Source organism: Lissotriton vulgaris, chromosome 5 (assembly GCF_964263255.1).
Source record: "Lissotriton vulgaris chromosome 5, aLisVul1.2, whole genome shotgun sequence".
Taxonomy (NCBI): domain Eukaryota; kingdom Metazoa; phylum Chordata; class Amphibia; order Caudata; family Salamandridae; genus Lissotriton; species Lissotriton vulgaris.
In genome coordinates, this window is record NC_141693.1 from 874,559,893 (window position 1) to 874,585,133 (window position 25,241).

General features: G+C 46.5%; 1 protein-coding gene across 1 annotated transcript in view; it reads right to left on the minus strand.

Annotated features, from left to right (window-relative positions):
* The window catches only part of LOC147711729 (uncharacterized), a 179,254-nt gene that overhangs the window by 97,044 nt on the left and 56,969 nt on the right, over positions 1-25,241 (minus strand). The window contains exons 4-5 of the mRNA XM_086920228.1: positions 21,812-21,927; positions 21,622-21,670 (exon numbers count right to left, since the gene is read on the minus strand). Coding sequence (XP_086776354.1) covers positions 21,622-21,670; positions 21,812-21,927 — 165 coding nt within the window. The remainder of the gene's footprint in view (positions 1-21,621; positions 21,671-21,811; positions 21,928-25,241) is intronic.

The following is a 25,241-nucleotide window of genomic DNA, read 5'->3' on the forward strand; positions in this document are numbered from 1 at the left end:
CAGGGCATTTGAGCCCCCTCTTAGAGGGCCAGTTGGCCAGGGGGACTGGTAGAGGTATAGGATGCAAGGCCCTAATGTTATTTGTGTACTCATGTAATTATGGTGCTAGGAAATTTAATGCATTTAGTATGTTTTGCGCACCCTGTATTTGATACCTCTAAACTGTGGTTTATGATTATGAGGTTATTTTGCATTCCATGTGGTTATGCTAGTGAGGTTATGTTTCACTGTGTGAGTTACGCCCCTAATGTGAGTTATACTTAGGAGGTAGGGTCTAATGTGTTTAGACTAGTGAGGAGATTGCATAAGGTGTTTATGCTGGTGAGGTTGGCACAGAATGTAATTTGCGCCGGAGGTGACTGTGCATATTGTAGTTTATATTACAGGTTGAGGTGGAGTACAGTGATTACCAGTTGTTACTGGTTGGATGTTTATGACCTATTTTACTTTTACCAATTTCTGCGAAGTGCTGATCCTGACAGTGGCCCACGTGACCCTGTCATGCGTAAATAATCCCTTGTGAATATTGCCCGTGTCAGTTGGCACTGTGTGTGTTATGTGTTTACTATTCTAATGTGTTATGAGAATACAATGGCTATTTTTATATAACCTTGTGTGGAGTTCCTTTTGTAGTGTGCCTGAGATGATGTTGCTGGCTGCGTGCGCAAATGCTTTACACATTGCCTCCGGGATAAGCCTGACTGCTCGTGCCAAGCTACCAAGGGGGTGAGCAGGGGTTATCTTTGGCGTGTAACTCCCTTGCCCTGACTAGAGTGGTGGTTTCTGCCTGGCTTTGGTGCAAGCCTTAACCAACCAGAAATCCCATTTCTAACAATAACCTTCCCTGAAGCAAATCCAGTAACTTAAGTGTTTCACTTCTACAAAGAAGATGAACCAACAACGGAAGACATTCCTTTTGAAGATATTGAAATTCCACTAACATACCAAGAGCATGCGCTCTGGTTTAAAGGCGCCCTGAAACATATAAATCACATTACCAGGCTCAGTCCACTAGGTAGACCAGGAGCAACATGGCTAGCTTTGGCCAACTACAGACCAGAACCTGACATTGAAACAATGACAGACGATGAATTAATAAGTAATATACAAAGATTAGTAGAATTACATAGTTAAAGGTCTTTATTAAAAACACACCTACTCTTCCTAAAAAGAAGTGGGAGAACACTAAAACTTCTAAAGAGAAGCGTTCTCATTCCAGAGGTAGGTCTCCACAAAAAAAGAAACCACAGTTGATGGACAGAATTCAGAACAATGTCATACATTCTCCCCAGTACAGGGATCTGGGCCTAAATCCATCGTTTTTTGCACTCCACATCACCCCAGTTCAGACATGGCCATATGCAAATCAGTCTGACCCTGTGTATCATGGGAACAGTCCATCCCGAACTGCCAAGCCATGACTTCCCTGGACCGGAAACAAGCTTCCGAGGCCCGGTTTCTGGCATTCCAGCCATCTTCAGCCCAGTTTGCTTGAATCCAGTGGTGTGAAGTGCATGGGACTCACGTCTGAACATACCCATCCCACTCAGGGTGACAAATGCAAAAACCACAGTTGATGGACAGAATGCAGAACAATGTCATATATTCACCCCAGTACAGGGATCTGGGCCTAAATCCATCGTTTTTTTGCACTCCACACCACCCCAGTTCAGACATGGCCATATGCAAATCAGTCTGACCCTGCGCCTCATGGGAACAGTCCAGCCCAAACTGCCAAGCCATGCCTTCCCTGGACCGGAAACAAGTTTCTGAGGACCGGTTTCTGCCACAAAAGGAGCCCTCTGAAAGGAGGTATAACCTCAGGAAGAGGGATAATTTGAGAAAACCGGATAGATATCAAGATACTGATACATGTTCCTCTCGTACCTTTCAGAAATCTGAAAGAAGAGGACAGTCAGAATACAAGGAAGAACGTGTGAAGTCCAAAGATGATCAGCACGTTCAGAAAAACAAGAAAGCTCAATTCGCCAAAAAGAAGGTAGCAAGTCTAAAAATCAGACATGCCGAGAATCTTGAAGACACAACTCATGAACGGAGGGTTTGCTCAGACAATGTTGAACAGCGCAGAAGAAGTCACCATAGCTTGTAAGAGCTTGAAGGATCATCTGGAGACAGTGGACTTGAAGGAGTACATCCAAGTTGAAACTGCGGATACCATGGTTAGTGTCCCACACAAGTAATATGAAATAACACTCTGGATGGAGGGGGATATACCTAGAAAAATAAGAGCACTCTTTTGGGAGCGACTCTCTCTGGGTAATGACATTCTTCTCGCTGAACAAGATTGGCCACCTGAATTTGTCAGAGAGTGCCCACATGGCGAAGACATCATTATAGAGCCAAGAAAGGGGCGAAGTGTCACCCCACCAGACGCACAGCATTAATTAAGCATAACTCCGATGCCAAACTGATCCATTTTCATCACGTTTATTCCAGCTTAATCCAATTGAAATGTTTTCATCCTTAATCCTTTTGTCACATGAGAGACAACTTATGTTCTTTAAAACCTTATCAACTGCTGACATCCCAATCCAGGCCTGTAGCCCGGTACATAACATAAGTCATCCTAATTCATTGATCCTGATAACCCAATGCATCTTGAGCCTATGTCTGGCCCTTCGTCAGGGGTAATCTACAATTTTAAAACATTGTTGTCAAAAACCTGCATTTACATCAATACAACACATTAACATCCCCACTGGACTGTCCGTTTTTTTCTATGAAAATTAACGTTTTTCCCGCTAAAAGTAACCCTAGAGCTACCCCTAAGTTGATACCCAGAATCACCTCTATCTACCTCCCACCATTCAAACCTTTCCATCCGCATACATTTTCGTGTCACCCCTTCATGAACAAAATATTGCCCAACAAAGTTTCCCAAACCTTTACCTTCAAAATCCGCTGCCATAACCATCTCACGATAGCATTTGCAAACATTCACGTACTCCGTGCTTGCCTCGACCTGTGCTTTTAACACCTGTGCTCAGTGTTTACTCTCCTCCTTTCCGTGACGTCCTCTTTTAACCCTATATCACCCTCATCCATACTGCATTAAGCAGTCACATTTCCGAGCATAAGTTTAGCACTCGTTAATGGATCCTTTCAAAGTGCCCACCTCATTTTTTCTAAATAGTGACCTCCCCTTCATCTTTTCCTGGTTCACCTAATTGTAATCAAAATGGCCCCACCCTTCTAATTCGTCGATCTTGATGTTTGCCAAAAACCAAATCTACTACAAGTACCAGAATCCCCTGCATGTGCCCACGTGAAATGTCACGATATTTTATCTGAACAACTGCGAATTAGTATTGATGTAAATGCAGGTTTTTGACAACAATGTTTTTAAATTGTAGATTATCCCTGACAAAGGGCCAGACATAGGCTTGAAATGCATTGGGTTATCAGGATCAATGAATCAGGATGACTTATGTTATGTACCGCGCTACAGGACAAGGCCCGGATTGGCATGTCAGCAGTTGATAAGGTTTTAAAGAACATAAGTTGTCTCTCATGTGACAAAAGGATTAAGGATGAAAACGTTTAAGTTGGATTAAGCTGGAATAAACGTGATGAAAATGGATCAGTTTGGCACCGGAGTTATGCTTAATTAATGCTGTGCGTCTGGTGGGGTGACACTTCGCCCCTTTCTTGGCTCTATTACTCACGTGGTTTAGAGCAGACCACGTTTTCCAGGCTGGCACGCAATAAACATTAAAAATGGAGTAAGTATTTATGTTAAAGAATCAAAGGAAGAAGGTGTGCACGAGTCAATCCCATCTCTTGAAGACATCATTATGCCAGCCTTCTCCAACCACATTCCAATTAATTTAAAATACACTTATGCCAGAAAATGGGCAGTGTCCTAGGCTCCAGCATTATACAAAAATCATGTAGGATGGGGTGAGGATTCTCCCCGCCATAAAATCTAATTAAAAACTCAAACTGCACAAAGGCAATATCCAGTTAAGCAAGAAGCTAAAAAACAGGTCAGGGAGATCTTAGATCAACTTGAATACCAAGGGGTGATTGAAACATGCACCTCGGCCATGAATAATCCTTTGTTCCCTGTCTCCAAACCAGACAATACATATCATCTAGTTTTGGATTACAGACATCTAAACTCCTGTTGCCAAACTTTTGCAGTACAAAATGCACACAGTGCAGCATTAATGAATAACATTGTGCATAAGAAGTACAAAACCACATTGGATATTTTCTTCTGTCAAAACATTGCACATGAAAGCAGGTACTTGACCGCTTTCTCAATCATGGGGACACACCGTCACTTCTGTGGTCTCCCTCAGGGATTCAAGAATAGTCCAGGGTTATTTTCAGCCAGGGTAACAGAGTTACTACAAACATATGATGACGAAGCTCTGTCATATGTAGATGACATCTGTTTAACAGACGAGGACTTGGATAGGCACTTGAACAGGGTGAACACCATTATACTGGGCTTCGCCTCTGGAGGGTACAAATTCAATTTTAAGAAATCAAGAATTGCCCACCTCAACGTCCTATTTGTAGGATATAAGTTATCAAGTGAAGGGATAAGCCTGGCAGCCAACTTTTTAGAAAAGTTTGGGGTGCTACAACCTCCAAAAACGCTGAAAAACGTAGTCTATTCTAGGTTTCCTGAATTTCGGAAGAACATACATTCTAAATTACGCAGAAAGGGTTAAACCTCTCTACGAATTAATCAAACCTGATTTCAAAACAGTTAATTGGACACAAAAACACACAGAAATTTTGCGTTTAGTCATTCATATGTTTGTCATTGACTGCATAGGCTGCAACAGAGATCGCAGCACAGAACGCCGCAAGATACCTGACTATAGCATACCTAGTCCAGTACAGACACCGTTGTTAGACAGCATTAGACTTTCTACACGCAGACGTCCCTGTGGACAGATGCGTTCCCACAAATATTAGGACAAGATTCATTTGGATGTGGCCTCAGCGCTCGGCTGACGCTCGAACTGTAATAAAAGATTTGTGATTCTTTATCGGCACGCTACATTCTGAACATGGTCCTGCGTTTAGCTCTCGCGCTTACAAGGAGGCCATGGTCAATCTGGGCGGTGCATTGCGTTACTCTAGTTGATTCCATCCTGAGGGAAATTTGGTAGTGGAGAGAAAAAACCAGGACATTAAGCAATCTAGAACAGTTAGGGTATTAGGCTTGGGTGACGGGTGGGTCAAACATCTAATAAGTGTCCAACGTAGTCTTAATAATCTGACAAGAAGTTCTCTAGGGGGTATCACTCCATATGAAATCCTTTTCGAAACCAGAATGATTGTGTCAGACCTCGATTGTCAGACTTCAGTGGTTGAACAAAAACCCTTTGATATCAAAGATTCGGGATCTAGTCAGAAAAAAGATCGCGGACAAGACGGAATTTGGGCCTTCTTACATATTACAAGTACCTGTCCTAGCCATCCACTGATCAAGAACAGAAATACTGCTCCCCCTTGCTGGTAAAAAGGAGAATAGGTTTGTGTCCATCGACCTGGTCAAACCGCATCATGTAGCCGATCATAAGCAGTGGGCCAAGTGGACTCCGCCGATGTAGCAGACACCCTAATCTAGCTACTATCCAAGAGGTTCAAACTGAGAGACTCATCACCTTTGAATAATCTACAGTGCAAAATGAAGGACTAAGCAACAAAGCTATGGAACTTTTATCTCTTGAAACACAAATAACAGTTCATCAAGAAACGCCTGTCTACAATGAAATAGCATCTGACTATCAAAATGTAACAAGTGATCAAGTGGTTCCAGCGATTTCAACGAATCCTGATGAAATCCCAACAATTGACAGAACTGCCTCTGGCTATTTCATTAACTTTTATACGTTTTCCAAGAATCCCAGTGAACCTGAAACAACGCCAGTAAAAAGAACTTTCAAAGAACAAGCTACGGAACTTTTTCACTACCTGGAAAAGACTTATCTGGTTTCACCATGGATTGAACTTTGGATTGTGTTGGGTGTACTTTTTCTTCTACTTTGGTTGCCTCTGGTAATAACTTTGGGAATGCTGACAAATGGAAGATATGTTAAAAAGGACACAGCAAGTAAGATCATCAACTTACTACTCAAGCCACACAATTCATCTCATCGTGAATAAAGAGACTTGTCGTCAGTGAACATCAGAGCTGTTCCTATACCTGGGGTTACAGCTTGGGACAGAACTGATTATGACATTTTTGGCCCATCGGAGCTGTTGAAGATTCTACACCAGTTCAAGATTTCCTTGAGTGACTGTTTCATCTAGTACCTTTTCTGATGATTGGGTCTTCGAGAGTGTTAATAATATGATGTTAGACTAAAAATGTGTTCTGTATTTACAAATCATGAATATTTAGAAGGTTTACCAGATTATGAGCTAATGTATTGTTATAATCACTATGGTCATCATTTCTTGCACAAATCTGCAAACCCTAGACATGTACTAAAATATAACCAATGGGAACATTGTCCTACGCCACCAAAGGGTAGCTCAAAACCATTTTATGGCAAATTTCCATACTTTTCAGGTTTTAATGTTTCAGATCCAGAATCTTTTAACTTTAAAAATGTTAATAAGACAGGAATGAAAAGTATGTTGACAAATACCAAGCAAATTTATTCTGCGGCCTTTTATGCTCAGCTGTCTACATTAGGTTTCGACTTTTGGAAAGACAACATTGAGACAAAAACTGTCTGGGGCACAAAAGACTGGCAAGTGCAGGGGATAGAAGCTTTATTTAGAGCCTGCATCATCCCAAAGCAAATAATGTTTTTGAATGACACTGTCCAACAGACATCTTATCGTGGGTTAGCCAAGATAAGAGTTAAACAATCCGTCTATACTTACACCTACACCTGATAGTAGTAACACTTCAGAGGGGGAGATCGACATACATACTATTTTGCATCACAACAGAACAGATCCACATTGGAAAAAATGGTTAACCTGGTCCACAGACACAAACACCGGTCAGGCTAGATTCCTGAATAAAACACAGGGGTTCAAATTCAATAGGCCAGACAGCATCCAGGAATAGTAACAACATACAGTGTAGAGAAACTGTGCCTTGAGTGGCTACACAAATCTACACTAAAGGAAGTAAAACACTTATCTTTACTTAAAGAGGGACTTCTTACAAGGACCTACTAAACCGCGTCATAAACGTTTTATGTATGCCGGTATCTATGCTGCTTATAATGAAGCATGGAAGATTATGCAAGCAGAGACTGCAGAACGAATACGAGAAATTGATCTACTATTTATTTATTTATTTTTACGATTTATACAGCGCGAACAAATGCCCGTAGGCGTCTCGGCGCTAAGAACAGTACGTAGAATTCCCCCTAAGGCGTAGTCGGAAGCTAATTTTGACAAAACAGCCAGGTCTTTATTTTTCTGCGGAATTGCATCAGGGACGGGCTTTCCCTGATGGTTACTGGCAGTGAGTTCCAAAGTCTGGGAGCAGCCACCAGGAAACGCCTATCGCCCCAGGTAACTGTTTTAGTTCGTGGTACCAGCAGATGGTTGAGATTATTGGATCTGAGCGATCTTGTGGGTAAGTGGAACCTAAGGTAGAATTTCAGGAAGTGAGGACCTTGCTTGTGCAGAGCCTTATAGACTATGCATAGAGTTTTAAACTTAATCCTATTGCAGATCTTGAGCCAATGGAGATTTTTTATAGACTTGGTGATTGGCATAAACTTCGGGGTTCCAGTCAGGAGACGGGCAGCAGCGTTCAGGATAGTCTGCAATTTATTAGTAACTCTAGCCTGGGCATTGATGAATAAACCATTGCAGTAATCTAGGGAAGACAACACTAAAGCACTTACCAGTGTCTTTCCTGCTGCGACTGGCAAGAACGGAAGAATTTTCTTAATTAGCCTGAGTTTATAATGAGCGGTGGCTGCTGTTTTATTTGCATGGGCCATGAAATTCAGGTTCCCATCAAAAATCACTCCAAGATTTCTGACTGTAGTTACCGGTTTGGGGGGGGGGGTCCCATACGTGGGAGGCCACCACGTATTAGACCAACTGGGTGAGAGGTGTCCGAAAATGACCACCTCCGTTTTTTCGGAGTTTAATTTTAGGCAATTGGAAGCCATCCACTCTCCAATTGCCCGCATGCCCACTTGAAACTTTTCTGCTACTTTCTCTCCATCACCATTAATGGCCAACACAAGTTGCGTGTCATCTGCGTAAGATGTAAGGCTCATCCCATGGGCCTTGATGACAGAGGCCAGGTCCGACACATAGATGTTGAAAAGTGTCGGACTTAGGGATGAGCCTTGAGGTACGCCACACAGCAGTGACAGCTTATCTGATTGAAGATGCCCCAGTGTGACCACCTGGGTTCTCCCAGCCAGGAAGGACGAAAGCAGTTTCTGTGCAAGATGACGAATGCCCATCTTTCCGACACGGTCCACCAAGATCTTATGGTCGACCGTGTCGAAGGCTGCAGATAAATTGAGCAGAACCATTATCGCTGTTCCCCCCTGGTCTCGGATCACTCGTATATCCTCTGTTGCTTTAATTAGGGCCGTCTCAGTACCGTGGTACTTGCGAAAGCCAAATTGGGTGTTGTCTAGTAGCTGGTACTTCTCTACAAACTCAGAGAGTTGTATATTAATGGCTTTCTCGACTACCTTGGCTAGAAAAGGTAGGCTAGCCATGAGGCGATAGTTTTTTAATTGCTCCTTGTCCAAATTGGCTTTCTTGAGAAGAGGCTTCACTAGGGTGTTCTTAAGTGAGTCCGGGTATGTCCCAGTTCTGAACATTGTGTTACAGATTGAGGCGATGTCAGGGGCTAAATAGTCCATGACTGGACGAATGACCTTAAGAAGACAGGGATCTAATGCTGATCCGGATTTGATGGTAACGATCAGATCCATAATTTGTGTCTCTGCTAAGTCTGTGAACTGGAGCAGTTCGGTGTCCTGGGTTTTGCTATTTGGGGTGGATGAATGGGTAACCTTGTTGACGGAGAATGCTTGGTATATGTCATTTACCTTGGTTTTTTTTGGAAAACCTTTATTTGTAATTTAAAGTACACCGCTATTCAGCCGTACATCCCGGAGGCTAGGCAGCATGACAAAGCAACTTGGAAGTGTGCTCAAAACAGTGAAAGGAGCAGTCAGGTTTAATTTTAGTATTAGAATTCGGTGAACCAGGTGACAACCGAAAAGGGACAAGGATAAAGAAGGAAAAGGGGAGAAAGAGGGGGGAGAAAGGGAGAAAGATGGCAAGGCAGAGGAGCATAGAAGATCAGTAAGGCACATATCCAGGGGGAGGGGCGGGAACTTCCGCATCATGAAATAACCATATCCAATAAGCACACATGTGTAAGGGGAGCAAGAAACAGGATTACGTCACGTGAAAACCTGGGTGGAGGGATTAGCTATGGTGAGAGACGAATTTCCGGTTGGACTATCTCCGGGGGCACACAAATGTCACCTCTATACGAATTCCAGGCACCCCAGACCAGCCCCCACATCTTGGGCTTACCCTGGGCTAAGTAGACAGTCTTCTCCCGGAGCATGCACCAGTCCATTATGGTTTTCCAAAGACTCACAGTGGGGGGGGCCGGAGCACCCCATCTCTGGGCAATGTCCCTCTTGGCCACCATATTCCCCAGGGTGACCCAGCGGGTTTGAGCGGTATTGTAGTCGGTCGGACCCCACACATTCAGCAAGCAGCGTCGAGCCTCCGCAGGCAAATCCACACCAGTCACAACCCGCATAACCGCATGCACTCGCTCCCAATAAGAGGCTATGGCATGGCACTCCCAAATGGTATGCATGAAAGTGGCCATCGCACCACATCCCCTTCTGCAAAGGCCGTCCTGGGAAAGCCCCATACGAATCAACCTGGGACCAGTGACATACACCCTGTGGAGTACTTTCAGCTGAACCAAGCGCAGTCTGGCCGAAATGGCTACCTCCTTAGGGGAGGAAACCGCAGACTGCCAGTCCTCGTCATCTATCTCAATCCCATCATTCATCCAGAGGTCTCGCACTTTCACCAGCAGGTCCGTCCGAACATTAATACGTTTTTTGTAGGTCAGGGAGATGGCAATGTCCGGCATATGGCCGTCCAGCACCCTGTCCTCCAGCGGGGATGACCCGGGGACTTTTTTACCGACAGGCAAGGAGGACGTAAGGGCATGCCTCAACTGCGCGTATCGAAAATACTCCGTGGCCCCCAGTTGAAATTCCGCCTGCAGAACAGCAAACAATTTTATTTCCCCCCTGGCCATCACATCCGCCACTTTGGATACACCGATGAGGTCCCACCGATCAAATCCTTTTGAGTGCCACAATTTCCCCAGCAAGTCAGAGTCGTAAAGGGGAGTAGCCATGGTGAGCCTATCCTTCCACCCCAGAGTCTTCGTAACCGCCCTCCACAAGTGCACCGCGGTCCTGGTGGGACCAGTCAATTTCCGGTCCAGAGATCTAGAATACAGCGCTCTGTAGTGCATCCCGTCGTTCATGAGCCAACGATCCATGGCATACCCCGGATTGACCACCGGTCCGTAGAAGCCATGATTGATAGCCGCCAGTTGAGAAGCCCAGTAGTACCGGCGCACGTCGGGCAGGGCAATACCGCCGTCATACCACGGAATGGTAAGTTTGACTACGGCAATGCGCGGCCTTCCGTCCCACAAGAGGGTACGCTGCAAGCCCTCGATCTCTCTGAAGTATTTAGAAGGTACTGGGTCCTTCGTGTTTTGAAGCGCATACAAAAATCTCGGCAGGGACATCATTTTGAATAACGCCGCACGTCCCAACAAGGACAGCGGCAATCTTTTCCAATCCTCCACATCACGCCGAAGGCGTGCCAAAGGAGGGAGCAAGTTGTTTGCGTACCGTGCCCTGGCGTCCGTTGAAATATAGATACCCAGGTACTTGAAGCTCTGTTGCGAGACCTGTATTGCACAGCCCCTAGGGAGACGCGGAGTGTTCCCACGGAGCACATAGAGGTAGGACTTGGACCAGTTAATAACCAGGCCCGAGTATCCACCAAAGGTACCCAGTACATCAAATACCACAATCAAAGACCGACAGGGGGAGATGAGATAAAGAAGAATATCGTCCGCGTATAGCGAAACACGATCTTCAAACCCCGGTGACCATTTGATCCCATTAATATCAGGGTGAGCGCGGATCCAAGCAGCAAGTGGCTCCAGCGCAAGGGCAAAGAGGAGCGGTGATAACGGGCAGCCCTGTCTGGTACCCCTGCGCAAGGCAAAGGAAGCTGACATGCGGCCATTGACCGTTATGTTGGCCATCGGGGAGGAATAGAGGAGCCGAACCCAACTGATGATGTCAGGGCCGAACCCAAACTTAGACAGCACCACCCAGAGGTAGTTCCATTCAAGCGAGTCAAACGCCATCGTCGCGTCCAGCGAAGCCAGGACTGTTGACTCGCAGAGCATGTGCGCCCACGCCATGACAGCGTGGAGTCTTCTAAGATTAAGGGCTGTGTTACGGTGAGGTATGAAACCGGACTGGTCCGGGTGGACCAAGTCCGCGATCACGCCCACGAGCCGATTGGCCAGCAACTTAGCCAGGATTTTGGGCTCGGCGTTCAGCAATGAAATAGGGCGATACGACCTACAAAGGTCTCTAGGCTTCCCCTCCTTATGGATGACCACAATGGTAGCCAGGCGTTGATCCATTGGAAGTTCACCAGCGTCTCGGGCTTCCAAGAACATATTCCTCAGGGGCGCGGCGATAGTGTCCGCTTTGATTTTATACAGCTCCACCGGGAGACCATTGGGACCCGGAGCTTTCCCGGAGCGCAAGGACCATATTGCCAACGCCACCTCGTCAACCGTGATGCCCTGGTCCATGTCATCACGCTCAATATCAGACAGGCAAGGGAGCCCAATCCCCTCTAAGAAGGAGGCCGAGTCCGATTCAGTCAGAGCGGAGACTGATGTATAAACCGTCTCGAAGTAGTCGGCAAACGCTGCGGCAATAGCAGTGGGATCAGTAACGACCAAACCATCATCACCCAGGATCTCAGGCACCACACGAGAAGCCAGCTCCTTCTTGTCCAGCCAGGCAAGGAGTTTGCCCGCCTTGTCTCCGGTGTCATAAATCCTCCCTTGCTGTTCCCTGCCCATCGCCTTGGCCGCATCAGTAGCAGTGGCACTATATTCCGACTGCTTCAGGGAGAGAGCATCTAACAGCTCGAGTGTCGGTCCCAGCGCCAATTGGGAGTTCAGGTCTGCGATATCCGACTCCAACCGCACCATGTCCTCATCCCGTCGTCTGCGTACCTCAGCTATCAAGGAGAAAGCCTCTCCTCTAAGGACAGTCTTAAAGGCCTCCCAGAGGGAAAGGGCCGACGTTACCGTACCTGTATTCTCCGTGAAGTACAGATCGATAGCTTTAGCAAGGAGGTCTCGAGTCTTGGGGTTGCGGAAATACCAGGGATTGACCGGCGCCACCCTGGTCGCCGCCGCGATGCCAAAGTCAAAGGACACCCAAACTGGAGAGTGATCCGATATACCCCTAGCCATGAGGCGAGCCCCAGAGACGGTCTGTGCCTGAACCGCGGGTGTCAGAATGTAATCAATTCGGGAAAGACTACCGTGGGCCCCCGAATGGAAAGTGTACTGTCGTTGGGCGGGGTGTAAAAGTCACCAACAATCAATAAGGCCCATGGTGCTCATGAAGTCCGGGAGCCATGCTTGTGCGCTGCGTAGATCTCTAGACGAAAAACGATCCAAAGTGCCCGAAACCACAGAGTTAAGGTCCCCGCCCAGTATTAACAGCCCCTCCGGGAGGCCCAAAATGGCGCCTCCAAGATCCTGGAAGGTAGCCGCTTGCAACCCCGGGGGGACATAAACAGAAACCAAAGCCAGGGTACGTCCCTCCCATCTGCTCACCACGGCAACATAGCGGCCCCTATCATCAACCACTGTGGACTCCACCTCCAGGGGAAGAGACATGCGCACCATTATCCCCACCCCTCGGGATCTCGTAGAGAACCCGGAATGGGCCACCATTTTGAACCCCTTTCTATTCAGAGCCTTACAAGTATTGCCAATGAGATGAGTTTCTTGCAGGAGAATAACATCTGGAACACAACGTTTAAACATTTGTAATACAACACCACGTTTAATACGATCCCCCAACCCATTCACGTTCCAACTAAGTTTATTCAAAGTCTTACCCCCGTCATCAAAGATGCCCCGTCCCAACCATCCCCCCCAGAAAGCAGCCACCGAAACGGTGTATTCAAGACAGTAGTAGCCTCGCCATGAGAAAAGTAGGAAAGGAAGAGCAAAAGAAGAACACACAACCCAACTGCCCCCCACCCTGCACCCCTGCATTAGACTAAAAGCCACCCCAACTAGCAGTGTGCCTGTCGCCCCGTATAAACTAACCTACAAAAAGCCCCCAGAGGAGAAAGGAGACATCCTATCACCTCCCGTTACCCTCCAAAGTTGAAAAAAAAGGAAAAATAAAAAAGGAACAAAAGTCAATGAATGATGCCATCCGCATTGCCCCTCGCAGAAAGAAGACCAACATATTAAAGTTTATTCCTGGGAACCTGGGCCGCCCGACGCCCCTTCCGACAGATCCTCCGGAGTAGTCCGACGCTGAGGCAAAGTGTCCAGCCAGTCCCCTGCAGCATCTGGCAAATCAAAGAACAGCGTCCGATCACCATTTTCTATTCGCAGTTTCGCTGGGTAGAGCATGGAGTACCTCAACCCCATCTCCCTCAGTCTTCGTTTCACTCCCATAAAACTTTGGCGGCGTTTCTGTACAGCCTGAGTGAAGTCGGGGAAGAAATTCACGTCAGCATTCTGAAACCGCAGCGGACCGCCACTTCTCGACGCTTGTAGGATTGCGTCTCGGTCCCTGTAGTTGAACAGTCTGGCAATGATGGGGCGCGGGGACGCACCCAACTTCGGTTGGCCACCAGGAAGTCTGTGAGCTCTCTCGACCGAAAAGAATTTACTCAGGCCACCAGGCGCCAAGTGCTTCACCACCAGTTCCTCCACAAATAAATCCGCGGCATCGTCCTCCGCACCCTCCGGCACACCTGCAATTCGGACGTTCTGGCGCCGTGCCCGTCCCTCAAAATCATCAAGCCGGCGCGCAAGCATCAAATTAGCGGCCTTCAAGTCCCGTACCTCGGTCTGCACGTCCGACACATCCGTAGTCAGGCTCGACGTCTTAATGTCGAGTGACTTGACCCTGTCGTTCGTCTTCCCGAGGTCGGCCCTGATGAGGTTGAGCTCGATCGTGAGGGTATCAACCTTGCTGGACAGCACTTCATGTTGGCTGTGCATCTCGGCCTTTACGCCAGCAATGGCTCCCATCACATCCCGGAGGGTGGGTTCGTTATCTTCTGGGGTCACGTCCCGCTGCGGGTCCTTGGTATGGCCCGATGCACCCGGCGAACCTCTAGAGTGAGAGAATCGTTCAGGGATGGTGGACTGCGAGTGGAGGGGTTTCCTGCTGACCCTCGGAGGCTTCCCTTTGTCTGGATCTCCTCTGCCCACCATGTTGGGCGACGGGGATCGTACGATCCGAAAGGGGGCAAGCCAATAACACCACCTCCACTTGATCAAAACCAACAAGTCTCTCCACCGTCCCCAGGGAACAGCAAGCCTCCAGGGAGATCAGCAGGGCCGCCGGACCTCGCAAATCAGTTAGTCCCACTCGAAATGCCACCGCACAGGGGCTCCGTCACCGCCCCAACAATGCCAGGCAACTATGGCGTCGTCGTCACCAGGCTTCCCGACGGTGTAACTCGGTACAGGAAGCTCGGATCTTCAATCTGAAAACGGGCGCCGCATCAGCATCAACACCGCAACTGATTCCCACCGTCGTGGGACAGGATAGTTGACAGGATCAATACGGAGGATCTTCGGGTCTTCGGAGCTCCGAGCTTACGCGGCCATCTTGGTTGCCCGCGAAGCTCCTCCTCTCGTCATTTACATTGTTGAAGAAGAAATTGGCCAGTGCATCACAAAAATCCTGGGAGAGTGGCGGAGCTAGGTCCGGACTGTTTCCTGCTAGAGTCTTGGTGATGTCATATAGTTTTTTACTGGAATTTTTGGCTTTGTCTATCTGTTCAGTATAAAACTTTTTCTTAGTTTCGACAATAAGAGATTTATAGAGGCCTAGCGCTTGCTTGTAGCTAGCCTTACTATCTGAGCTATAGGATCTACGCCAGTGCCTTTCCCTATTTCTGCATAATTGTTTCTGTTTGCGTAGTTCCTCTGTGAACCACGGGCCGATGGCATAGTTCTATTTCTCGAGGGCTTATTAATTGGGGCTAAGGTGTCTGTAGCCGTGCCCAGCCACTCGTTAAAATGGAGTGTGGCGATGTTGGGATCAGTGGAGAGACATGGCCGAGTCCTATCCAGTAGAGCAATTAGCTCTGTCTGATCAATATCATTCCAGACCCTAAAGGCTTCTGGTTTCCTTACGGGTTCTCTTCTGGTCCTATTCAGCTTGACTGTGATGCTCATAACGATGGCATGGTGGTCAGTCCAGGGCATGGGCATAATTTCTATTATTTTTAGGCCTTCCATGCTGGTGAAAATGCCATCCAGGGTATGGCCTGCATTATGAGTGGGGGTGGTGACCAGTTGCCGTAGACTCAAGGTATCCATGTCTGATATCAGAGTACTGGTGTCTTTGTCTGAGGACTTTTCCAAATGGAAATTCATGTCACCCATCACTGTGAATGAGTCTTCCAGGGATGCAGCTTCTAATATTGAGCCAAGATTGGCAAGGAAGCCAGTACGTGTTCCAGGGGGTCGGTATAAAAGGATTCTTTTGAAGTGAGACGATGGAGTCCATTTAAGGTCAAATTGCAGGGCTTCACACGAGGGAGCGGGAGTATGAAACATTCTCACAGTTACCTGCTCGCGGGCTATAATGGCTAGCCACCCCCCTCGCTTCACCGTTCTGTCTAAACGATAGGCTTTATACGCTGGGGGGTTGCGACTACCATGTCTGGATCGGAGGTTTCATCCGTCCATGTTTCTGTTAAAAAGAGGCAGTCTCGGTTGTTGTCCAAGATGAAATCATGTACCTCCTACCGATGTTTTACCAAGGAGCGCGCGTTGATGAGTGCTACCAAAAAGTGTTTGGTGTTAGCCACTATAGTTGTATTCGTTTTAACCTTTTCATTTGATAAATGTATCCTGATATTACAATGGGGACATATAAGTTGGGTGGCATCCAGGAGACTATACGGGCTATGTTGGACACAGAGGGTGTTATCGATAGTGTCCATTTCCAACAGAGCACTTTTGGTGTAAATTAATGGACCCTTTCGCGGAGTAAGGCCAGGAATCCTGGCCCTAGGCCCGGTCCCGGCATGGACGGGCACAGACGGGCTTGCCTTTGGTGCGACTTCGGCACGCCGCCGGCGCGCCCGCTGCGCCCGCCCGCTGCGCGGACGGAGTGGTCTGCTGTTTTTATACATGGTTTAGGGAAAAAGGAGGAGGGTGGGAGGGGTGAACCACTAGCCGGCCAGCCTTACCCAAAGCAAGATGGCGGCTAAGGTGGCTCTCGCGATGTCGTCAGCGCCTAGCAACAGCAGCAACAGTCGCGCTGTCTAGTGCGAGACGGTGATCAGCCTCAGAGCGACGTAAGTCTCGCACCAAGGAAGGGGAAGTTGATTAAAAATATACTGGCTAAAATATTTACAAGCTTTAAAAAGGACCGTTATTAGTGGTCAATAATGAGCAATGTTCGATTGCAAGCATACAGACAGTACATGCAAATTCAACACAAGCAGAGCAAAGATCCCCCGGCTTCCGCCTCAGGGGAGAATTACACTAAAGTGGCGAGGGGCTCAATCCACACCCTTAAATATAGTCGGAGGGCGGGAGGGGATTTAGAGAAATCTCTCTTTGTGGTTGACAATGGGTTAATGACTCTGTCGTCCAGGATATATTCTTTGGACAGCATAGTATCTGCTGCCATAGAAATAATGGAACAGGACTTGTTCATGTTGCAACATGTTCAGTCGCAATTACGTTCTATAATGCTATTAGGCTGGACATTACAAAACCTACGCTCAGGTTAAGTACCTTGGCGTCTAATCAACACCACGTCACTGTTTTCAGAATTCAATCTCACTGATAAACAGATCAAACTGGCACAGAGGGGAGCAAACTATATGGTCCTGAGCATTAAAAAACTGGAAAGATTGCCATTGACTGTCTCTGAAAAACCAGTGACGGAATGGATAATACATGGAACAATCACTCTGCCTGTTACAGTTTTCCATTTTCAGTATTGCTTAAAACATATACCAGCAGGCACATATGAAAGGTTGGGTAAGGAATGCATCAAGACATCCTGGGATTTACCATGCACACACATAGATGTTGGAGTGGGGGGAAAGAAGTATTTCTTAGTGTTAAAAATTGTGAAAACGCACAAAGCAGTTCTCTCCTTTGTCAGGGTATTAATTTACACGGGGCCTGCGATGGTTCCTCCAACAACCTATCCTGCCACCTGCAAGGTTCACCAGCTGCAGTGATTGAGCCAATTTTCAGACAACTTTCTGATGGAAGTTACCTCATGTTGAATGATCACAGCTGCTGTGGCATGTTGCCAGGTTTACCTATCTCGTAACGGTCAGCCAGGGTCACTTGCTGTATGCAAGTATTGTTTCCAAAAACCAAGTCAGACCGGGAGTCGCCGTTATGGCCTTCACTGAACATCTCTCCTATACGAATTGATACTTTAAGCAGAATGAAAGCCATTCTTTTGCAAAAAACGGTGCCATTGACCTCGGCCAAAGAGACGTATGATCTGCAAGTTGCAAGGACTTCTGCAGAGATACGTGCCATTTTGACAACAAATTACCCAATACATTTCTCAGAAATGTTAAGTCGTATCTTAAACATCTCTGATACGAGTGGTATTGTACATGTATTTAAGACAATTTTTTCGAGACTGCTAGCACCTTTTGAAGCAGTTCTAGGCATATTTCCAAACTTCGTGCACTCTGTGTTTGGCACTGCCTTTCGTTTTGGGACTCGCAGCTGGGATACTATTTTTGCTCCTACTGCTCAGATATAGAGCGTGGACATAGACGGCTGCATCTCTTAAAGTTATTAAGTAACACGTGCATGCAGAGAAACGCCGCAACAGTGATAGAAGGGCGTAAAAGCAAAGGGACGCCGCAGAAGAGGAAGGGACATCTCGGGTACTTTTTTCCCTAGAGGTGTCGACCATGGACAAATGTCCACAAGGGCGACAGCAGGCTGTGGATGTTCCATCGAAATGCAGAGGATTTTTTCCTTGGCCATAGAGTCTGATGAAATGCAAAACAACAGTTGATGGACAGAATGCAGAACGATGTCATACATTCACCCCAGTACAGAGATCTGGGCCTAAAGCCATCGTTTTTTTGCACTCCACACCACCCCAGTTCAGACATGGTCATATGCAAATCAGCCTTGACCCTGTGCCTCATGGGAACAGTCCAGCCCAAACTGCCAAGCCATGTCTTTCCTGGACCGGAGTCAAGCATAGTCCAAATTTGGGGATTAACTCGTTTAAGAGAATTGAATAAAACATGGTTTATGTCATTTAGACAAATCTGGCAAGATTGCATCTTACCTGTTCCATGATGCCTGCTATGCGGAGAAGAATGTGTGTTAGACATCTGTCTCACACTCCCATCAGTCCTGCCAAGGGATGTTAATACTTTGCTTGGACCAGTAATGTCTCATGCACTATGTTGTTCCTAACGGCTACCAATCCTGATGACGGCATTTATTGAGATCTTACAGACGCAACATGCTACTGCTGAGGTACGAGAGGAAAGCGGCACACAGGTACATTCTAATTCAAACATTGCTAATGTGACCAATGCTGACGGCGATGCTTCACATCTATGTTCGATTGATTTTCTTAACGAGGTAATCCAATTTTCACCTACAATGGTAGACAAATTCTTTACAGACTTAGAAGATTTGATGTTTTCTCCAAACAATAACACTGACTTTTGAGTTGGCACGCAGTGTTCTGAGGGACTTTGAATTAGACCTTCATTTTTTTCAAAACAAAGTTATAACTTTGGAACTCTTTTCCCTATGATTAATTTTTGTTTTCCAAATTTGTATTTTTTCTTGGCACAAAGTAATCTGCTTAAAGTAGAACTATTCATAGAGAACTAGAATTCTTTGAAAACTTCCAGAGACAATATTTGACCTTGTCCTCATACCAACAGTTATATGTATTATGACATGAAATGGTCTCAACTTTTTTTCTGTATTTAAGAGCCATTTCATAAATGTATTTTCGTGATTCGTTCGGATAGCATTTCAAATGTCAAACTATATGCTTTGAATGAAAAATTGCTTTAAATGCATACAGCACATATGCTCTTTTCGTGTACAACCGGTACCAATGTATCTTTATGTATTTTGGGTAGGTTTTTAACACATCATGTTTAGATATGTTTTTATGTGTTCAGAACTTAGTAATGTCGTACATAAGAAAGTGGAGTGGGTGTTTGGCTTTTTAGGCTGAGGGAATTTTCCCGATTCATGCCCTTATATAGGTACAATTCACATTGCCCTTATACAGCATAGAAATCAAGCCCTTATTTAGGCATAGCCCATGCTACCCAAATACAAGAGTGGCTACTTCCACCCGTACCAAACGTCACACCGATTTCTTGGAAAACCGGCTTAAGCAGTTAGGGAATTTCCCCTTGCTTGAATATTGATTTTTCCAAGAACTCAGTTACTTTACAATGAACAACTATTCCCCAGGGGTTCATTATGACATTCATATGCCCGACCTTACGTCAAACTATGGCATTCCTAAACACCTTCAAGGTATCGATATACCTTCACTTGCTATGGCAAACTACGGAGGTTCGGAGCAGTTCTACGATCTACTTGCCCAACGCAGCTCGCTACAGCAAGTGCCGAAGGAAGCTGACTCTCCAGCTGATGCACTGATCAGGAAGCTGCCCTTCTCCTGCCGAGAATCCAGCTCCAGTGTTTTCGGCTCCCCTTGCGGGGTGTTGGAAAATCGACTCCCGAGACTGAGATACCAGACCTCCTTCATTCTAACGAAGGTATGGAGTGGATTAGAACCAAGAGACACATTTGGTAGATTCTTTGCAAAGAAAACTAAAACCTATGCTACACAATACTTACTTCTTCCCGCGTACTAGACTTCGGTTAGGTACATTGGGGTAGGCGTAATTTAGAAGCACCAGTTGAGTATATTAGCCTGTGTATTTATGTATGTATTTTTATATAGCTTAGAAACCATACAATGCTCTTACAGTATTATTTTAGAATACTATTCTCGCTGTACGCATTATACTTTGCAGTCTGCCTAATGATTGTAGCAGTTCACTTCTCTTGCATGAGAAAGAAGACTGTTCAATAAACCTTTTTATTGAAAACACACGTCTATTTCTCTGCACCTCTGTAGAAACGAAGCATGCACGATTGACTGAGTAAAATACTGATCTATTGTTTCCGCGACTCATAGATATATTCTTATTTTTGGGAAACAAAGTTGTCATGTTTATGCGGTTGACAGAAACTAATCCCTTCTTGTGAATTCGAGAAAGGTTCTAGTGACCTCTGAGCTAGTTGGCACCCACAATTAAGTTTAGTATATTAGATAGAGACCTAGTAGACATAAGTCCTACGTCAAATCTATAGGATATATTATTCCAATGTGCAGAGCCTATTGGGAATATAGGAACTACACTACAGTCCCAGATCTATCGATCACTCATTGCGAACGCTCCATACAATTTTTTAAAGCGTCGACTCTGCTGGAAAATTGTGAGTTTGAGTCGGACTGGATGGAGGCCCGGTTGCTCCCACACATGCTGGCTATTTCTATTCGCTTTAGATGGATTCAACTGAATTATTTGTATTTGCTCTACCTCACACAGATACGTTTGCACCGGACAGGCAAAATCCCTCATCGGTCTGCTTTCGCTACTCAGAGGCCCTGGGCGATTTCTATCACTTTTGGGGCTGCACAGGTATTTCCATGTATTGGCAGCAGATGCGCAGCGAACTGTCCTGTAGAAGAGTGTTTACCTGACCCTCCCTACCCCAAGACGACCCTACTGGGTATGGTTGAAGAGATGGGCTGTTCCCAGGCTGACAGCATGTTTGTGGGTGTCACCACACTCATGGCTAAGAGGGACACTGCTCAGCGCGGGCACTCCCACAGCACCCTCACGGAGGGTATGACAGGGATGTACTGGTATGCTCAACTTAAAGTCTGTTTACATTGCCTGAGGCTGTTCACAGAAACATAAGATATGGGTAGACTGGGGATGCAATTTGTTCATGGCTGGTTACCTTATAAAAGTGAACTGCGAATGTAATAGTACTTTGCTTGGTAGTTTTAAAATGAATTAAAAAATGTTTTAAAAATGTGAGTTACTTTCCTCATGACTAGATCACTGGTAATCTGGTGGACACACTTGCAATGTTTGCCCCGAGGACCATGTGGAGTAGGGCTCCCCAGGTTTTATGGTGTCTATTTTTGTTTAAAATTGATATCAATTTACATTATTGTACATTATACACATTAAAAACAACGTTACCAGTTTCTTGACGGCGGTCTTGATTTTCCACAACCTCTGCACTGGAATCCTGCAAAGGCAAGGTAAAGTGTTACAGTAAGTATAGTGTCCGCCTCTCTGTGTTGCACCATAGAGACAGGTGGTCTACAAAATCTATGAGATGCAACAACTCACCACCCCCATTTCAAATAGTAGTATAGACTTTACTTACAGGACTGGTCAGACTTGCCAAGGAGTTACTAAGATTGCACACACCAGTATACTCCCCAGGTAAAGGATTACGGTCACTCTCGTTCTTTCTAGTCACAGGGTTTCCAAATAAACGATCTGGAGTGCAAAAGGAAAGCTGAATTGAGCTTCTGACACTAGGAGCAGTCAGTGACAGTTAACATCAACACAGTCAGATTGGGACAAAGTCAAGCCGAGAGAACAGGAGTCAATGTCAATGACTTAAGGGAGGTCAGACCACAGGGAATTACAAGAGGTCCAGTCAAAACAGCTAGAAAATACTAGAGTCTAAGGTAATGCACAAAACCTGCTGATATCACAAAAGCGAGAGGCAGAATAGGAGTGAAGGTGTGGAATTGGAGCAGAGACAACAAATGCCTAGCTCATTAGTCAGATGAGAAGTGAGTGAAACAAGCAAACGCCCACAAGAACAATTGGGTGGGGGGGGTGAAATATATATATATATATATATATATATATATATATATATATATATATATTAAATGGATCAGACAGCTGATTACTGGAAAGAAAAAAAAGGAGAAAAAAGGATTAAAAAAAAGAAAATGGGCTATGACAAATAGCCTTAGAAGAGACAACGAGGTACCAAGAAGAGGTTCTGTAAACATACTTTTACAGAAATCATACACTAGGGTACTGGTGTCAAACGAACAGAGGTCAAGATACGCGGCAGATTTTCAGAACATTTTAGAGATTGAGGATAAATAGAACTTATTCACAAAAACAGTGGTTAGCATAAAACACTGAAGAGCTACCCCAATAAATAAATCGCTTAACATTCCAAATCTATGCTGCACAACAATTCCAGAGGCCTCAGAAGGGTAAACCCAGTGGAACACAAACCATTATTTAAGGTTTATAGCTGGGATCACAAACGTTTCCTGAATTTAAATCTACTTGTGTTCAATGAAAAATCCTCCCTAGCTACTCATTATTAGACATGTGGTATTAACCAAATCCGACATGATTACGTTAGCGGCCACCATATGTAAGATTGCTAGCAGCTATAAATACAGTGTCCCTGGCACAAAGTTATTAGTAGTATTTGATTTTTTTTATTACTTAAATATCAGTTTTAAATATGTTGGAGGATACGTGGCCAAGATGGCAGACTGCTAGGCGCTCCCTGTGGAAGCTCTCTGGCCCAACAACCTCCACTGCCAGTGCGGCCCGTCCTTGGGGGTTGTGAAGCAGTGACTGTGCATCTGGGGAGGAAGCAGACTGGTTGTTGGCTGAGGAGCTGCCGTACCTTACGATTCATCCACGGCTGCGGCCTGCTCACAAACAAGTGACTGACCCCGGCACGCCCACCTGGAGCCTGAGGGGCCTTGTCGCCCAGGTCTAATTATGGCTCTCCACGCCCCATTCCACACAATGAGGGCAGCGCAGCCCTGTCCCTGGGGGCAGTAAAGATGCAGGGGGCCCTATGAGGTTGAAGACTGCCCCAGGAGAAGAAAGGCAACCTCCTGCAGTTGGCTGAGACCACTACCTATTGGCCGTGCTGCCACCATTTTGGACAGCTGTGGCCCCAGGAGCCGCAGCAGCTCCTATGAACCTCGCAGCAGGTGGTGCACCCAAGATTGACTCTCCTAGGCACGGCCTCCTGAAGCCTGAGGAGGGTCCACCGCCCAGGTCTGCTTGCGGCCCCCTGACCCCACTGGACATTTAGAGGACACTGCAAGGGCCCTGCAGGTGGGAGCGGACCCTCCCAAAAGTCCATAAACCTCCCTCTGGAATTAACAGGCAACCCCTGTACTGGGCATAGTTTTCAGACCCACCGCCCTGAAGAAACCGCCATGGCTGTCGCCTGCACAAGCACACTTGGGTGCTCCCACATGTGGCTCCCTAAAGCCTGAGGGGCCCACTACCTGGACTGATCACTTGTTGCGGAACCCCCTTGTCCAATCACCTGGTGTGAAAAGGAGAACGGGCTCTGCTGGTTGTGAAGGTCCTCATGCTGGGTCACGCCCCTCCCTTGCCCCTCCCTCCCTTTCTCCTTCCCCTGCTCCCTTTCTCCTCAACGTAGGGCGGGCGGCTTCCTACATCAGATCATAATCACGTTCTCATTTCTTCTGCACACGCCACCAGTCTGATCACCATGCACCCGGGATCCCCAAGGGACTATTGAAATTAAATGTGTACTGTGGCTCTTCCCCTCGCCGCATGGCATAGGGATGCAGTGATAGCACTATGAACTCAATCCTCCAGGAACCATCACTGATCCAGTGACTGAAATTGTGTTGACTGCATCAGCACGCACCTGTAGGCAACTTGCTGGGACTGATCACGAATTCCCCACCCCCTGACACAAGGTGAGGCCACCTTTGGGGCACAGTGGGTGCTGTTGAGCTTAGACATGCAGCGTGCTCCCCCGTTCTTATGGATCTGGATACTTTAGACAGTCTGGGGTGTGGGCGTGTGGAGCGAGTAGGGTGTGTGTTGGGGAGGGGGGGGGGAGCACTCATACATGGAATACATTGTACTTTTGAACTGTCCATTAGGACACTAGGCCAAAAGAAGAGTGTGATCATGTAGTCCATACCCCAAGTAAACATCCTAGTTGCGCTTTCCAGTCTGTGGCCCTCTTCTAGGCACGTATGCCACTGCGCTAAGGTGGACTTCAAAGAAACACCACAGCAGCCCAAAGTGTAAAGAAGGATTCCACATTAAAGGACCTGCTCACAAAGGTGTCAGCGAAGAGGCCAAACCCTTTTGTTGAGGAACCTGCTGTGGATTCCCCTGCGACATCAGAGATGGGAGCCGGCACAGATGATGTCATGGCCCCTATCAACCAGCTGTTCATGGAGGCTCTTTGCTAAACTCTGCATGGACATAATGGCACTCCACGACAATGTGGAGGCAGACCTAGTGGATGTCAGGATGTGACCAAACTTGGCATCTGGGTGGAGAACCATAGAAGAGAGCAGATAGAACTGCGAGAGCCGATTCTGGACCTGCAACTCCACATGGAAGACTTGGAGAATAGATCACGTAGATATATTATACGCTTAAAGGAGTTCCTCTGCAAGCTGAGGGGGTCGGGGACTGGAGAGGCTTAGAGGACTACATCACACATCTATTCCGCCAAGTACACCCAGAGCTGGCAGACAAAGGTAGTGCTTGAACACACAGAGTCAGCCTCCCTTTTGCATCTTCTGAACAACCTCAGGATATTCGGACCGGTGTTCACAACTACAAACAGAAGGAAGCCATAATGACAGTAGCAAGGAACCAACTCATCTACAGCATAAATGTATGGCTTTATCAGGATCTTCCTTCTCTCACCTTACAGCGCCACCATCGCTTGCGTCCAATCACTGCCTACCTCCAGGACCAAGCTATAAAGTAGAAATGGGGCACCACCTTTAAATTGTCGCTCATCTGGAAAAATG